At 45.4% G+C, this 17,595-nt stretch overlaps 1 protein-coding gene across 1 annotated transcript in view; it reads left to right on the top strand.

The window, feature by feature from the left end:
- Nucleotides 1–9,071: 9,071 nt before the first annotated feature.
- Nucleotides 9,072–17,595, top strand: part of ZNRF3 (zinc and ring finger 3) — a gene marked incomplete at its 5' end in the record, with an annotated part of 147,241 nt that continues 138,717 nt past the window's right edge. The window contains one exon of the mRNA XM_082853568.1: nucleotides 9,072–9,374. Within this exon, the coding sequence (XP_082709694.1) occupies nucleotides 9,072–9,374 (303 nt within the window). The remainder of the gene's footprint in view (nucleotides 9,375–17,595) is intronic.

The raw sequence follows: 17,595 nt of genomic DNA, 5'->3' as shown, positions 1-17,595 counted from the left end.
TCATTTTTCTCGACTTGCAAAAATTTGGGGGGCATGATAGATACTAGAGATCTCAAGATGAAACTGATTGACTCAATTGCTTTTAGCAAAATGTGGGTTTCTCGATCTACCTCAATCTCAGAGTTTCTTTGTGTGTGTGTGTGTGTGTGTGTTTACTTCCTATTGCTGCTGCTGCAACTATCATTGAAGTAGGCACCTTTTTTACTGTTGTATTTGTCATGAATCTTTTTTTAAAATATTTATTTATTTACTACCAGAAAACTACTAGAGCTAATCAATGAATTTGGTAAAGTAGCAGGATACAAAATTAATGCACAGAAATCTCTGGCATTCCTATACACTAATGATGAAAAATCTGAAAGTGAAATCAAGAAAACACTCCCATTTACCATTGCAACAAAAAGAATAAAACATCTAGGAATAAACCTACCTAAGGAGACAAAAGACCTGTATGCAGAAAATTATAAGACACTGATGAAAGAAATTAGAGATGTTACAAATAGATGGAGAGATATACCATGTTCTTGGATTGGAAGAATCAACATTGTGAAAATGACTCTACTACCCAAAGCAATCTACAGATTCAATGCAATCCCTATCAAACTACCACTGGCATTTTTCACAGAACTAGAACAAAAAATTCCACAATTTGTATGGAAAAACAAAAGACCTTGAATAGCCAAAGCAATCTTGAGAACGAAAAACGGAGCTGGAGGAATCAGGCTCCCTGACTTCAGACTATACTACAAAGCTACAGTAATCAAGACAGTATGGTACTGGCACAAAAACAGAAAGATAGATCAATGGAACAGGATAGAAAGCCCAGAGATAAACCCATGCACATATGGTCACCTTATCTTTCATAAAGGAGGCAGGAACGTACAGTGGTGAAAGGACAGCCTCTTCAATAAGTGGTGCTGGGAAAACTGGACAGGTACATGTAAAAGTATGAGATTAGAACACTCCCTAACACCATACACAAAAATAAGCTCAAAATGGATTAAAGACCTAAATGTAAGGCCAGAAACTATCAAACTCTTAGAGGAAAACATAGGCAGAACACTCTATGACATAAATCACAGCAAGATCCTTTTTGACCCACCTCCTAGAGAAATGGAAATAAAACCAAAAATAAACAAATGGGACCTAATGAAACTTCAAAGCCTTTGCACAGCAAAGGAAACTATAAACAAGACCAAAAGGCAACCCTCAGAATGGGAGAAAATATTTGCAAATGAAGCAACTGACAAAGGATTAATACCCAAAATTTACAAGCAGCTCATGCAGCTCAATAACAAAAAAACAAACAACCCAATCCAAAAATGGGCAGAAGACCTAAATAGACATTTCTCCAAAGAAGATATACAGACTGCCAACAAACATATGAAAGAATGCTCAACATCATTAATCATTAGAGAAATGCAAATCAAAACTACAATGAGATATCATCTCACACCCATCAGAATGGCCATCATCAAAAAATCTAGAAACAATAAATGCTGTAGAGGGTGTGGAGAAAAGGGAACACTCTTGCACTGCTGGTGGGAATGTGAAGTGGTACAGCCACTATGGAGAACAGTATGGAGTTTCCTTAAAAAACTACAAATAGAACTACCATATGACCCAGCAATCCCACTACTGGGCATATACCCTGAGAAAACCATAATTCAAAAAGAGTCATGTACCAAAATGTTCATTGCAGCTCTATTTACAATAGCCCGGAGATGGAAACAACCTAAGTGTCCATCATCGGATGAATGGATAAAGAAGATGTGGCACATATATATAATGGGATATTACTCAGCCATAAAATGAAACAAAATTGAGCTATTTGTGATGAGGTGGATGGACCTAGAGTCTGTCATACAGAGTGAAGTAAGTCAGAAAGAGAAAGACAAATACCATATGCTAACACATATATATGGAATCTAAGAAAAAAAAGTCATGAAGAACCTAGGGGTAAGACAGGAATAAAGACACAGACCTACTAGAGAATGGACTTGAGGATATGGAGAGGGGGAAGGGTAAGCTGGGACAAAGTTAGAGAGTGGCATGGACATATATACACTACCAAACGTAAAACAGATAGCTAGTGGGAAGCAGCCGCATAGCACAGGGAGATCAGCTCGGTGTTCTGTGACCACCTAGAGGGGTGGGATAGGGAGGGTGGGAGGGAAGGAGACGCAAGAGGGAAGAGATATGGGAACATATGTATATGTATAACTGATTCACTTTGTTATAAAGCAGAAACTAACACACCATTGTAAAACAATTATACTCCGATAAAGATGTAAAAAAATATATATATATATATTTATTTATTTTGGCTGCACCGGGTCTTAGTTGTGGTATGTGGGATCTTTTTTTTTAGTTGCAGCATGCGGACTCTTAGTTGCGGCATGCATGTGGGATCTAGTTCCCTGACCAAGGATCGAACCCAGGCCCCCTGCATTGGGAGTGCGGAGTCTTACCCACTGGACCTCCAGGGAAATCCTATGAGTCTTTTGTCATAGGGATGGATCCAGGGGATCAAAGGATGCAGCCAGTACCCTTCTTATTCTTGTTTGTCTCATCTCAGCTTGCCTCTGCTTCTCCTTCTTCTCCTACAGTAGCAGCATCTTCTCTGTGGTTGGGGAAAATGGCCACAAATACCTTAAATTTACATAATCCTTAGGGTTTGAGATCCCAAGGGGGAAGACAGACCTTCTCTCCCTCAGTTTCCAAAAAGATCAAATTTTAGGGAAGACTCTGGTTGCCCCTGCTTTGGTCACATGCCTACCTCTGAACCAATCACTGGAGCTAGAGGAGTGGAGTACTCTGGCCATTCTGGGCCACATGCCCACCTAAGCTGGGGAGCTGAGTCCTGTGTTTGACAGCCGCAGAGAGATGGTATGGGCCAGGAAGAGGTGGGTACCCACAGGAAGAGATGCTGAGTCAACAATTCCTGTTCATTACCACTTCTCTGCAAGCTGATGGGGCTTTCCAGCCAGGATGAATGGAGTGTGCATTTCTGCATTCTCACCCCAAATCCCTCTTCTCTCTTATTGACTCACCTCTGTTCTAAGCCACTTTGTCCCACACAGTTGGAGAAAAGCAAGTGATTGGCCTTTACTTTCTTCTAGTGTTTTCACTCAATCCCTTTTTACCTTCAAATAGAGGTATAATCAGTGTTAAAGCCACCTGACTCATCTATCTTTCAAAGCTCCAATGACCCCCTTATCTACTATCAGCCTTTCTTTGTCAAGTAGGTATGTGATTACATTTCCACGTCAATTGAATATTGCATCCTGAAGATAGGTTCCTCCTGTGGTCAGAGGTGCAGCCCACACATACAGCTATCTCCTTTATATAGTGCAGCATTTATACTTCTCAGATATTAGGGTTTCTTCCTTTTCCTCTAACTTAGCAGCCTAGAAGCAACAGTTTTACGACCTGGTCCAATCAGCATTTGCTTTGTCACTGGCCTGTGTCTTTTGGGCACAAAATGTGTTGCTTTTTGGACCTGTAGGTGTGTTTATTTGGCCCCACACAGCAATATAAATATTTCAAATCTATTGTAAACATTTTAAAACCAGGAGACACTACAAATACATTTGGAATTTTGCTTGTTTTGAACAACTTGGAAGATCTGTGAACCTGGGCCCATGTTCCCCAGAGCAATGATGCTCGGGAGTGGCCCTCTGGACCGGCCATGCGTTCCCAGGCCACCACTCCCAAGGGTGTTCCTGCCTGAGGCCCCTTTGCCATTTACCTTCTTACTTGCTGGTTATTTTTGCTTACACCTGGCCCACCTCACTCAGTCACATTCCCTGCCTGGCCCCTGGAGCATTGTTTGAGTTTGTGACTCCTGGTTGGGTGGCCATTGCAAATCAGGGACAGGTTGAAGCAGGGTTTAAACCACTGATGAATCGGGCCCAGATTGGCCTTCTGCCTCAAGGCTCAAAGTAGACATAGACTGATGGTATACTTCAAAGGCGGAAGAGACACTTCTAAGAGTTTTGAAAGAACTGCCGCTACTTGTCCGTGTAACATCTATTGTACCTTTCAAGAGAATTATATGATCTTTAAATACAATAAATTAAAGTTTCCAGAAATAGATATAAATACTGTGGAAGAATGCTAGCATGTCTTAAGTTTGAATCGCCTTAAAGAAACAAGATGAGATTCAAACTCTTAAAATTACTTTGTAAAATAAAGTAGACTTTATTGTAATCTTTTATGACTTCTCTAACTGCCCCATAGAGACATCAATGTTTGCAGAAGGATGGAAGGAGAGAAGAAAGGAAGGAAGGAAAAAGGAAGGAAGCTACTTGAATACGGGGACTTGCCAATTGATTTTTTAAAAGATTTTTTTTGATGTGGACCATTTTTTAAGTTTTATTGAATTTGTTAAAATATTGCTTCTGTTTTATGTTTTGCTTTTTTGGCCACGATGCATGTGGGATCTTATCTCCCTGACCAGGGATCGAACCTGCACCCCCTGTACTGGAAGGTGAAGGCTTAATCACTGGACCACCAGGGAAGTCCCATGGCCAATCCATTATTAAAATTTTAATTTTTACTTGTAAATAACTAGAAGAAGAAGTTACAAAAATAGTACAGAGAGGTCCCATGTTCCCATTACCTAGATTCCACTAATGCTAACACCTTCCATAACTGTAGGCCAATCCCATTTCATATTCCAGTGGCACGTAGAAGGTGTTCAATATAGTTTTTTTGAGGGGACTTCCCTGGTGGTCCAGTGGTTAAGACTTCGCCCTTCCAGTGCAGGGGGTACAAATTCGATCCCTGGTCAGGGAGCTAAGATCCCACATGTCTTGCGGCCAAAAGCCAAAACATAAAACAGAAGCAATGTTTTAACAAATTCAGTAAAGACTTTCAAAAAAATTTTTTAAAAATAAGGTTTATTGAATGAATATGTTTGCATATGGAAAATGAATGTTATCTGTTGACTTAGCGGGTTGGTTGCTCTATTTTATTTTATTACCTTTGAATAGGTAATATATGTGCAGGGAACAAATTCAATACATTCAAAGGGTATACAGGGAAGAGTACGTCTCCTTCCTTTCCCTGCCTCCCAGTCACCCAGATGCCTCCAGAGGCAACCATTTATTCATTTCTTATAGCTTCTTCCACACATTGTTCATGTTTGCAAGTTCATACCTCACGTATCTGTTGCCTCCTCACCACCCCCCTACACTGTAGAATAACCATATGCACATCTTCTTCACTGGGCAATATATATTGGAGATCATTCTATGTAAGTTCATAGAACGCTTCTTCATTGTTTTTAATGACTATTTAATATGTGTTCCATGATATAATAAATGGATGTATCATAAAAGAATTTATTTAACTAATCCCCTATTGATAAGCATTTAGACTGTTTCCTGTCTTTTATTATTAAAGGTATTATGGCTGTGGGACTTCCCTGGTGGTTCAGTGGTTAAGACTCTGTGCTTCCACTCTTCCACTGCAGGGGACGTGGGTTTGATTCCTGGTCCCTGGTTGTTGAACTAAGATCCCGCACCCCAAGGCTTGGGGTTAGGGGGAGAGGAGACAATACTGCTGTGAATATCCATGTCTGTTTTGATTTAAGCAGATACAGTCTCTCTCTCTTTTTTAAAAATTTTATTGAAGCATAGTTGATTTACAATGTTGCGTTAATTTCTTCTGTACAGCAAAGTGACTCAGTAATATATACATATATATATTCTTTTTCATATTCTTTTCTATTATGGTTTGTCACAGGATATTGAATATAGTTATCTGTGCTCTACAGTAGGACCTTGTTGTTTATCCAGCCCGTATATAATAGTTTGCCTCTGCTAATCCCAAATTCCCATTCCTTCCCTCCCCTCCCCACCTCCCCCCTGGCAACCACAAGTCTGTTCTCTATAACAGATACAGTCTCTTTAGGTACTAAAGCATATGTTTTATGGATCTGAAATCCCCAAACTTCGCTATTTGGTCATGTAAATAGAACTTTGATGGCAGAAAATTTCCTGAAGCTTTGTGTGGTTTCTGGCCTAAGTCAGTGAGATTTGTTCAAGGTCTGGCTGGCAGCTTTAACTGATGCTGATGCACCTGTTCTCCGTTATTTTCATCTGAGCTGTGTCTGATAAGTAGAGAAAGGAGCAAGGCAAGTTATACTCGGGATGATTAGGGATGTGCCTTGAAGGATAGTGAATGTGCATTGCTTCTCTTCACTCCTATCACTTGATCCAGCTCGCTGATCCAGCCCTTGCTCCTGGCCTATGTGTCTTCCCTCTTATCTGAAGTTATCTTCTATCTTCCCTTACTGCCCAGCAGATTTTGGTGACATTTCATTACTCAGCAAACACCTCCATTTCTAAACAGCTTTACACTGTTGAGATGAATAATATTACCTCTGTGTTGATGACCTGTGTCTTATTAACTGTACCTTTCTTCAAGCAGATTTTAAAAAATCTAAACCGGTTTCTTTTTTCACCCTTTACTGGGTTTTCATCACAGTCCCTGAGGGAAAGACTGTTGCTCTTCTCCATGTTCAGAGTTTATTTTGGTTCCATGAAGCCCAGTGCTCCTAAACAGCTGTTAACAAGCTGCCCCAAATGCCTGCAAAATGAGAGGGTTACACAACAATGAGCTTATCACTCATTCATTTAGTCATTAATTCATGCAACAAATATTTATATTGAGTGTGGACTCTGGGCCAGGCAGCCTCAGCCTAAGTCAGTGAACAAGACAAGATCCTTGCCATTATAGAGTTTGTTCTCCAGCATGTGTGTTTATGGGCATGGAGGAGAGACAAAAATAAATAAGCAAGTTATTTAGTATGTTAGGAGGTGATAAATGCTATGGGGTGGGGGGATGAACAGGCCAAAGGAGGTTGGGATTGGGGGGACAGGGGGCATACTGCTGTTTTTGCTGAGGGTGTGAGATTTGAACTAAGACTTCAAAGAACACAGAATATCCTTACACAGTATCTTGTATGTTATGTGTATGTTTGCATGAAAAAGACCACTAATGACTTTGTATTTGTTGAACAACTGTACTGAGATATAATGCTCATACCATTAAACTCATCCTTTTAAAGTGTACAATTCAGTAGTTTTTAGTGTATTTACAGAGTTGTGCAACCATCACCATTATCTAATTCTGGAACATTTTCATCACCCCCAGAAGAAACCCATTAGCAGCCACTACCCATTCCTGCCTCCCCCCAGTCCCTGGCAACCACTAATCTACTTTCTGTCTCTGTAGATTTGCCTAATTTGGACATTTCATATAAATGGAATCATGTACTATGTGGTCCTTTGTGATTGGATTCTTTCACTCAGCATGTTTTCAAGGTTCATCCATGTTGCAGCATGCATCAGTACTTCATTCCTTGAAGAATAATATGCCATTGTATGGATATACCACATTTTGTTTATCCATTCATCAGTTGATGGTGACCTTGAATTTTAAATATTGCAGCGTGTCACGGATGGGCTGTAGTGATGGACCTCCCTGTTAAGGACTGGACTGTGCCATGTAGAGGGAGCCCATTGTCAGGACTGATGTTGCCCAGTCCAGTCAGCACTGGTTAGGCTTGGTTCTGAAGAAACTAAAAAGCCACCATACTCAAAACCCTGCTTTTCTAGGTGCCTCCCTCCTGAGCAGTAGCTCTGGGTGGTCCAAATGCAGCAACACAGACCTGTGGAGTTTTTTCAAGTGTATTTTCTATTCCACTTTTTTTCTACTTTAAATTGTAACCTTGGTAAGTTGTTTACCCAAGACAATTCACAATGAGTTTTCTTTTTAATATTTTGGGTGTGGTAGCAAGAAGAAGCAGATCATCTTAACCAACTATTTGCAAATATCTGAACAAAGTCATTCTGGTCATACAGGGAAGACTCCACAGAGGAAATGGGAATTGAATCTGGATTTTGAAAGAAGGTTCGATTCTCAGAGAGGAATAGATGAGGAAGGAAAAGGCATATTCCAAAGAGAATTCAAAGTTTATCTTTTGGGTGACTGGGAAACCCTGGGCCCTAGAGCACGTGTCTTAGGTATGATAATTTAGCATCTATCCTCTGAGCATAAAGTGCGATGGTGTTGGAATCCCCTGGACTCCTGCACAGGAGACAATCAAAGTTTCAGAACTTCTATCGAGGGGGATGTTTCAGTTACAGCCTCTGGGGTTGCAGACAGATTATTTCCATCAGAGTCCAAATGACTTAATGGCTTTCTCACCCCCGCCCCCCTCCTACACACACAGTTGAGAGTAACTGTCTAAGCGACACCAGTGCAAGAACCGGACACGCCCCGTCATGGCCCAGCGGCACACCTCCCCAGACCGCCGGAGTCGTTCCCGTTCAATCCTGGGGGTGGGGGTGGGGGGTGGGGGTGGAGGACCAGGTGCAGTGGCTCCGCTCCCAGGAACTGCAGATTGGGGCGGGGGAGCCGGGAAGGACAAGAATCTAAATCTTGCAAGGGAGCAGAAGGCGTGGGGTCTCCTTAGAGGACGCACATCGGCCCAGAGCAGAATGCGGTCCCCGTTCCCGCCGAACTTCAGCAACCGCGAGGAGAAATGTCTGCCGCGGAGGGCGGAGCGCGGTGGGGGCGGAGCTCGACCCAAGGGGTGGAGCTAGAGCGTGGGGGCGGAGCGAGGATGAGGGGGCGGAGCGAGACGGTGGGCGGTGCGACAGCAAGGGGAGGAGCGCAGACGGCGGACGAGAGGCGGGGCTGGGATGAGGGGCGGGGCTAACACGGGGGCGTGCCCGGCCATCCGGCCCCGCCCCCGCCGCAGGCGCGCCCGCCCCGCCTTCCCTCTCCCCCCGGCTGCAGAGGCGGTCGAGCGCTGAGAGGGAGGGGAGAGCGGGTCACGACGTTGCCGGGGCGGGGATAACCCCTCACGTGGAGCAGATGAAAGGGCCGCAGCGCGACGCCCGGGGGAGCCGAGCAGAGCCTGCGACCCACAAAGCCGCCGCCGCCGCCGCCGCCGCCGCGATGGGGCTGTGAGGCGTCCGCCCGCGCTCGGTCCTCCGCCGGCCCGCGACTATGCCCGGCCGCGCCCGCCCTCCGCGCCCTCCCGCCGCAGGACCATGAGGCCGCGCTCGGGCGGGCGCCCAGGGGCCCCGGGCCGCCGCCGCCGCCGCCGCCTCCGCCGCCGCCCCCGCTGCCCCCGCGGCCGCCGCCTGCCGCCGCCGCCGCCGCTGCCGCTGCTGCTCGGGCTGTTGCTGGCGGCCGCGGGGCCCGGCGCGGCGCGGGCCAAGGAGACGGCGTTCGTGGAGGTGGTGCTGTTCGAGTCGAGCCCGAGCGGCGACTACACCACCTACACCACCGGCCTCACGGGCCGCTTCTCGCGGGCTGGGGCCACGCTCAGCGCGGAGGGCGAGATTGTGCAGGTAGCTGCCCGCCGCCCGGGCCCCGCGCCGCCGCCGCCACAAGATGGCTCCGGGGGCTGCGCCCGCCGACCCCGCCGCGGGCTGGCGGGCGGGCGGGAGGGGCGGCGAGGAGGCCAGCGGCATCCCTCCCTGGCTGGCGGGCGGGACGCGGCCTCCAGGGCGCCGCTGCGGGGGGCGAGCGCACGTGGGGGCTCGGCCTCCTGTGGGTCCGGGGAGCGGGAGCGGGACCCCGGGTCCGGGCACCAACGTTGGGGCAGCCGCCTCGGGCCGTTGGGGCTTTCGGTTTGCCTCAGGTGTAAGTCCCGGGAACTACCTGTTGAATGCCAACTTCGGAAAGATAAGTGATGAAGGATGGGTTGGCTTGTTCCAGGTCGCAGGCTGTCCTTCCCACCCGTGCATGTTCTTTTGGGGAGTAGCCAGCCTTGTCTGAGGGGCTGCACAACATCAGGTTCTCCCCTGGAACCTGCCGCCAGCCTCACCTGGGCGCTGACCCTCCTGTGGGGCTCTGGACAAGCAGCGGCAGGAGGAGAGCAGCGGGAGCCCGCCGAGGAGTGGGGATCGCGGGTGCCCTGGAGTGGACGAAGCAGGCAGCCCTCGCTGCGTGCCTCAGATTACAGAGGGTGGGAGGGAGGCAGCCTGCCCGCTTCTCGGCCAAGGACTTCTGCAGAGGGCCTGCAAATCGGGAGACGGGGTCGCTCACTGACAGGGCCTCCACCTTGCTCCAGATGAAAAAGGTGTGCATTCCAAAGGCTAGGGAGAGCTAGCTTTAAGCTGACCCCGCTCTTTCAAGGAGGAACTCTGAGCCCAAGCCTCTGCAGATGGTGAACTGGGTAGATGCCTTCCTGCTTCGGGGCTGTGATTTTATCAACTTGTTAGTAGACAGCCAGCGCACTTACTGCGGTTAATATGCGTGCCTGGGATGGGGGCGATTTGAAACGGTTGGCTTGTCTTTGAACCTTTTGGGGGAGAAGGGTTGGCTGCAGGGCTCTAAGCTTTGGGCCTTCTGCACTTCACTCTTGGATGAGTTATGAATGAAGAGAGGGGGACCGAGTGGAATAACTGCAAGCAGCCTTTCCTTTCCCCTCTCCTGGTGCAGACTCAAAGGCCTGCATGGTTAGGACAGGGAGCCCTGCAGCTTGGCCCTTAGAGGTGTGTCCTTACATCCCTATCTTAAACTTCTGCAGGTTGAATAGAAGGGAAAACACATGTTGTTTGAGTTCTGTGACTACATATATGTTAAAGGATTTTGGACTTTTTTTGTTTCGATAATGTTATAATTACGGTCTTTATAAGATTTAGAGACCATGGTTTGCTGAAGATTCCTACACATTTCATTCGCAACCTTCAAGCACAGTTTGAATCTTAAAGCTTACTCGTTGTGACTCCTTGTTTCTCTTTGAGGCTTTCACTGTGGCCTGATGCCTATAGAAAATGTTTGATTTACAGCCTTCTAAGAGAAAAGATGTTTTAACGTGGCACTTCACTTTTTGAAGGAGACTTTTGAAGTTTGCGATTTTTATCTGCAGTGTTTTTTAACTTGTACTCTTTCTCCCTGGTAGTTTGTCTGGCGAGCTATCCGTTATGAGTAGTGCTATGCTTTGGAGATAATCTGGGGTTCGCCATTTAATACAAAATTAGCAGTTTAAACACACCATTTGTAACTTTTATCCTTGTGGAGAGATAATGTGTGAATTTGGCAGAAGGAATCTATTCTCTTTTAAAACTTTTTGAAGTGCTTATCTAACTCCTTTGTAGTCCATTAGCCTCGCCAAAAAAAAAGTCAACAATTGCTAAGTAAAGAAAAATGACTTAAATGGTATTTAATAAGTTTACCTGTTAAGCAGTCACTAATAGGTGTCCTTAATTCCCTTATAACTGCAGTAATGCTGGTGAGTTTATCTGAGCTGTCTGAATAGTCATTTCTTGGTGTTCTCACTCTATATCTTTGATAACTTTGTTGTGAGGCCTACTTGCCGAACCTCTCCGTGTGCACAGAAGGAGCTCAGCGTGGCTTCTAGGGCTGTGTGTGTACAGAGGCTGGCATGCTTTTATTATTTCTTCGAATACGCTTGAGTGAAGGAACTGGTGTGGCCCGTCAGCCCTGAAGAACGTTTTTGTAAGGAAAGCTGATGTTTTAGGACTGCTGAGAAGGAATGTCACATTTTGCGTGAGAAATGAGAATGTACAAGAAACAAATTGGTGTTCCGCTTCAGATTAATCAGGTTTTCTAAGTGCCCTTGTTGAACTTTTCAAGCCTCCTTCTATTTACTATCTTGAAAAAACTCTGCATAACTTGCTATTTAATATTTTATGGTCTTCAGAGCAGAGTTCATTTTCCTTTAACGAAACCTAAATAGTAGCACTTATAGGATTGCTTTTGTTATTTCCCGTGGGATTCCGCAGCCCTGTTGTTCATGCTTTAGGGGAGAAAAGAACCGTTTTGGGAGACTCTCTCCTTTAAGAATTCTAAGATAGGAAATTGGTTTGTATCACTGATTTTTTTCCCTCCCTATTGTATGCAATGGAAGTATGTGTGTGTGTATGTTTATAGAGTAGATACCTTATCATAGTCTGGTTTGCCCAGATACTCCTAATTAGAGTACCTGTTCATTCATCTGCATGAGTTGGAGTAGGGGGAGGCTTAGGGTGTGTGTGTGTCTGTCTGTCTGTGTGTGTGTCTGTCTGTGTGTGTGTCTGTGTGAGAGAGAGAGAGAGAGAGAGGGAGAGATTCGAACCTTGGGATTAGTCACAGGAGTCTTGGTTCTCTCCTTGTGCATTTTAGGCTTAAATAACTTTCCCAAGGTCATCAGTGTGCTCTGGAAAAAGAGAGATTTTTTTTTTGACATCTTCCTCTGTGAAAGTTGTGAAAACAATGTGTTGCTATGAAATGCTATTCATTACTTTTATTATCTTATTTATTCATGCAGCATTAAAGCCCATTTGCTTTTAAGTGTCAAGCATACAGTGTGAATGATGGAGGAAGTAATTACACTTCTCCCATAGTTCTGAAGTGTGGAACTTTAAAGGGTTCTTAGACATATTGATACATATTTCATCTTTGAACCAATTTGTTGCTATTAATGAGATCCTTATCTGAAACTTTGAGACTTGGTTGTTCAACTCACATGGTTAGTGATGTTAAATAAAGGCCCAATTAAACACTGGCTAGGGTATGTGGATTGGTTAAGTAAACAAAGAAAACTTGCATAGAGGTGAAAGATTGTTTCAAAGTGGAAATGCATCTTTTCCCCTCTTGAAGTCAGATATTTGGAAATGCTTGAGAAATTCATCTGTAGAAGACATCTGAATGGTAGGTTTTGTGTAACTTTAAAATCGGCCTCTCTGGATCCTGGGTTAAGTGATGAATGGTCTTGAAAGCACAGCTTGCTGAGAACATTTAAGAACTAAGCCAATGGGACTTCCCTGGTGGTGTAGTGGTTAAGAATCTGCCTGCCAATGCAGGGGACGTGGGTTCGATCCCTGGTTCGTGAAGATCCCACATGCCGCGGAGCAACTAAGCCCGTGCGCCACAACTACTGAGCCTGCACTCTAAAGCCCGCGAGCCACAACTACTGAGCCTGCGTGCTACAGCTACTGAAGCCCGTGCGCCTAGAGCCCGTGCTTCACAACAAGAGAAGCCACTGCAATGAGACTCCCGCGCACTGCAAGGAAGGGTAGTCCCTGCTCGCTGCAACTAGGGAAAGCCCGCACACAGCAATGAAGAGCCAACGCAGCCAAAAATAAATACATTTATTAAAAAAAAAAAGAACTAAGCCAGTGCCTTTAGCCATGAGGGGTGGGAGGAGAGCTGAGTGGTGGGTTAGAAAGGCTGAGTGAGGTCCTTAAATAGCCAGTGTTAACTAAGGGTATCAGAGACAATAATTTTAGGAAACTAATTCCTCTGCCTTGTTTCCCTGTCAGTTTGTTTCTGCAGTTTAGCATTTGATCAAACACTTTCTTTTCATCTCCATTTTAAGTTAACTTAACAGGCCTGCCTCTAAAAATTGACTTGGCCTAATAGAACAATTGCGTGCTGACAGCTGACCTGGATTTACACAAAAAGGGACTGCTGACTGTCTTGTCAGAAGGGCCTTCATAGGTTAAAACCAAGCATTTGATTTTGGGAAAAACATTAGGGCTGTGTTTTGTGACCTTGTGAATTCTTAGGGGCTCTTATTTTCTGTCTTGTTCTTTGAGATGCCCTGGGGGTTACTAATACAGCTCTGTATGGAGATGAAGATGGGAGTGGGAGGTAAGTGTGGGGTCTGGAGACTAGAGAGGGTGGTGATGGCTTCCATTTAGGAGCATTTATTTTGTACCGGGCACTGTGCCAAGCACGTCATGTGTTTGCTCATCTAATCATTACTTTAACATGGACTCAACAACTGTTGTTAACCCATTTCACAGATGAGGAAACTGAGGCTGAGAAAGGCGATTTGACTTACTCGACCTCACACATCTAGCGCATGATAAAACCTGGGTTGAAACCCAGGTCTTTCTGGCCCCTTTCTTCCTATTATCGCCAAATAAATAGGACTTGGCCGGCTAGGTCTTGACATTAATTCACGTCTAATTTTTTAAATTATTTTATTTATTTAATTTTATTTTTTTTGGCCGCATTGGGTCTTAGTTGCAGCATGCGGTATCTTCGTTGAGGCCTGCGGGATCTTTCACTGCGTTGCGGGCTCTTCGTTGTGGTGTGTGGGCTTATCTTTAGCTGTGGCGTGGGTTTCTCTCTAGTTGTGGCACAGGGGCTCCAGGATGCACGGGCTCAGTAGTTGTGGCGCACAGGCTTAGTTGCCCCATGGCATGTGGGATCTTAGTTCCCCGACTAGGGATTGAACCCGTGTCCCCTGCATTGGAAGGTGGATTCTTTACCACTGGACCACCAGGGAAGTCCCAAGTCTAATTTTTAACAGTCTAGCATAGGGGTTCTTAACCCGAGGGACACAGACTTCCAGAGAGCGCCTGTGAACCCCTGAAATTATACACACAATCCCTTGTATGTGCACTTTCATTTTCCTGAGAAGATACATAATTTTTCCCCTTGGTGGGTTCTGTGATGCCCCTCCTCTCCAAGAGGAAAAAGAAGCACTCACCTAGTACCTGTCATCAAGTAGTGCATCACTGAGGATTTGAGTGGCGTGAGTTGTAGAGAGGTCTGCAGGTTTATGTGTTTCCATCGAGCATGTTCATTTGATAGATTTCTACCAAAGCCCTATTCTGTACCAGATACTGTATTGCTGTTGTCTTCTGGAGTTCACAGTCCCTTATAGAGCCAGACGTGTGTGGATAAATGATAATTCTTCCCAACTGGGTTTCCCTACACAATAGAGCCCTTGGTCCTGAAGGCATCCATTGTCTCTAATGGATTAACTTCTCTCCTGTGCGTCTATCTGATAGTAGTTAAATGCATCATCCTTGGGAGAAGTGAGAAGATGGTCACTCCCAGAATTTTGTGCATTTTAATATCGAATCATTATGTTGTGTACCTGGAACTAACATAATGTTGTAGGTCAGTTATACTTAAGTTAAAAAAAATAAAGAATTTTCTGCATTTAGCTGGTGAAGGGCAAGAAGGTGAGGCTCAATGCAGGGTGTGAGAGTGCGAAGTGCGGATGTTTGTGCCTTTGCAGTAATTCACTGGAAAATGAAACGGAGTGTCCGTCGATGTTGAAATGCCTTAAGAGCAACTCCTTACATCTTCCTTGTGGACCTGGGCACAGGCCTATTTGCTTTTGTTCATCCCTGGGTCCCTGGTGCCTGCTGCTTATCAGACACTCACTATTAGTGAATGAATGATGGATTCAGAGTGGACACCAGGCAGACAGTGGGTCTTAATGGGCTTGGATTAATCGATGAGAACAACGTCATTTGCTTTGGCTATACATGCTGGGATTAGCTTTCCTTCTTGGTTGTTATTTACAGAAACTTGCTTGATTAGATGCAAAGAATGGTTCTGGTGGACCCACTGATATTATAATACCAGGTTGTATGAAAGTGACCTGTGTGTGTGCACATGTTCAGGGGCAGGGTACCTGACATAAAGGTCTGAAGACGTGCTTTTCGTGGTAAAACACTGATAATTGAGAAAGCCCTAATGTGGACAGCTGTTATGGATGGACAGACACATGGAGAATAGTTCACAGCCAAACCCTAGTGTCCCTGGGAATAACTATAAAGGTTTGGTATTCAGAATCATCATTAACCTGAATATATGTCATGTGAAAACTTTGCTCCTTGATGGCATTTCCCACGTCTGGACGATGCGGATTTGCAGGTCATGACAAAAATGACTTTTAAATCCATCTTAATAATCCGAAGAACCAGACTCAGCCCTTTAATGTGTTCGATAAGGAGACGAAGGTCCAAAGAAGCGAAGGGCCAGGGCCACATGGTGAGGTATAGATGACCCTGGAGAACTGTCTGGGTCTCCTGACTTCCAGGCTTGGGCCTTTATGTCATCCTCGGCTGCACCTCGTCTGAGTGTGCCAGGGAGAGCCAACAGAGAAGCGTGCTTTATGATCAGGTGTATACTTGGGGAAAGCCAGACCTTCTAAATCTGCACATTGGGTTTAAGTGGTTGCTTTTCTCCTTTAATTTAGATTTTGAGTTGCTCAGTTTTTCTCTGTCAGAGCTTTTAAAAATAGGTAGTAATGATCATATGCTTCTGCATGCCAGGCCTTGGGCCAGTGCTGTGCTTACACTTAACGGACGAGGTAAATGGGATGCCCCAGGTTTTCAGATGAAGGAACTAAGCTCAGAGAGGTGAAGTCACTGAGCAGGTCGGTAGCAGGGATCAGATTCAAACCCAGGTCTGTGTGATTCTAAGCCATTTCTGTTTTTACAAGACTGCTTCACTTGTCACTTTCTTCTGCTTGGGGTGAGATTATGGCAGCTGATGGTGGAATTTAGAGTCAGTAATCCAGACTGATGGACCAAGAAATGAGTCTGTAACTTCAACTGAGAAAACCCTCCACTCTTAGAGATCTCTTCCCTCCCTGCCTCCCGCCCTTCCTTCCTTCCTTCCTTCCTTCCTTCCTTTCTTCCCTCCTTCCCCTTTTCTCTCTTTCTTCTTTTTTTAATCACACAGTCTCATTCTACCTTGTTTTTTCCACAAAGAGCCATTCTGCCAAGGTTGGGAAGAGGGACCAGTGACTTGAGTACACAACCGTCGCTCCGTGGCACATCCGTTGTTGTTTGGCTTTGGGAAAGTTGGAATGGCCATGGCGCTCTGGCATTTAAAGGGATTTCTGACGTGAGACACACCTCCTTCCTGCGGCCAGCTTTTTAGAGCCATTTCGGAGCCTGCATGGCTTTTTCCAAAGAGGCCCCATCCTGTGTCCATCACCTTTCTTACTTTACACAGTCTGCATGTTCCCTGTGATTTGAAATTTGATTTAAAAGATTGTAAGAACCTAAAGCTGTGGCTTCTCTCCGCTTATGCCATCCTCCTGGCTGTTAAACCTTCCCATAGGTCTGCATTTCCGTAATGGACAGGCATTCACTGCTGCCTTCTGTCCCCAGACCCTGTGCGGGGTGAGGCAGCAGGTGGGGACGAGTGAGACACTGGCCCTGCCTGCATGCAGCTGAGTGGAGGGGGCGGACAGCGTGCCAACCACAGGTCCTCTGGTGGAACACGCCTATGGGATACTGAGGGTATGCCTGGCCCTGGTGCTATGTGTAGGCCTGGGCAACCCATTATGAAGAAAAACGTCTGTAATGACACAGTACATGGATTTGCGCCTTCTGGCCCTTTCTGACTCATTTTTTTACCTACCTTTGAGGTTAAAGCTGATAACCCCTTCGTGGAGACGTGCCTTTATACCTGTCAAACAGGATGGGGAGGCTGTAAAGAGTAGAGGTTCTTTGTTCCATTTGCAGCTTGAATGAGATGTTTTAAAATCTGACTTTTAGCGGCTCTGTTGACTCATGATAGTGTGAAGAGAATGAGGTCAGCTGGCCTATTGTGGTTCAAGGGAGAGCGTTTTATTTTTATTACCCTTAAGATGTGTTGTAAGACTTGATATTAACCCCCTTCTTTCCCCAGCAGCCAGTCTGTTATGGTTGTTTAGAAACTCAATGTATAGAGCTCATTTGGTGAAAACAGACTTTGATGATTCTAGAAGTTTCACGGGGGAATTTATGTTGGAATGGGGACTTCTGGTCTCCTGGTGCAGAAGCTGCTGCATTTTAAAAATAGGAGAGTAGGGGTGGTGCT

The sequence above is a fragment of the Leucopleurus acutus genome (assembly GCF_964270905.1).
Source record: "Leucopleurus acutus genome assembly, chromosome: 13".
Taxonomy (NCBI): domain Eukaryota; kingdom Metazoa; phylum Chordata; class Mammalia; order Artiodactyla; family Delphinidae; genus Leucopleurus; species Leucopleurus acutus.
This window is presented reverse-complemented; position numbering and strand designations above follow the sequence as displayed.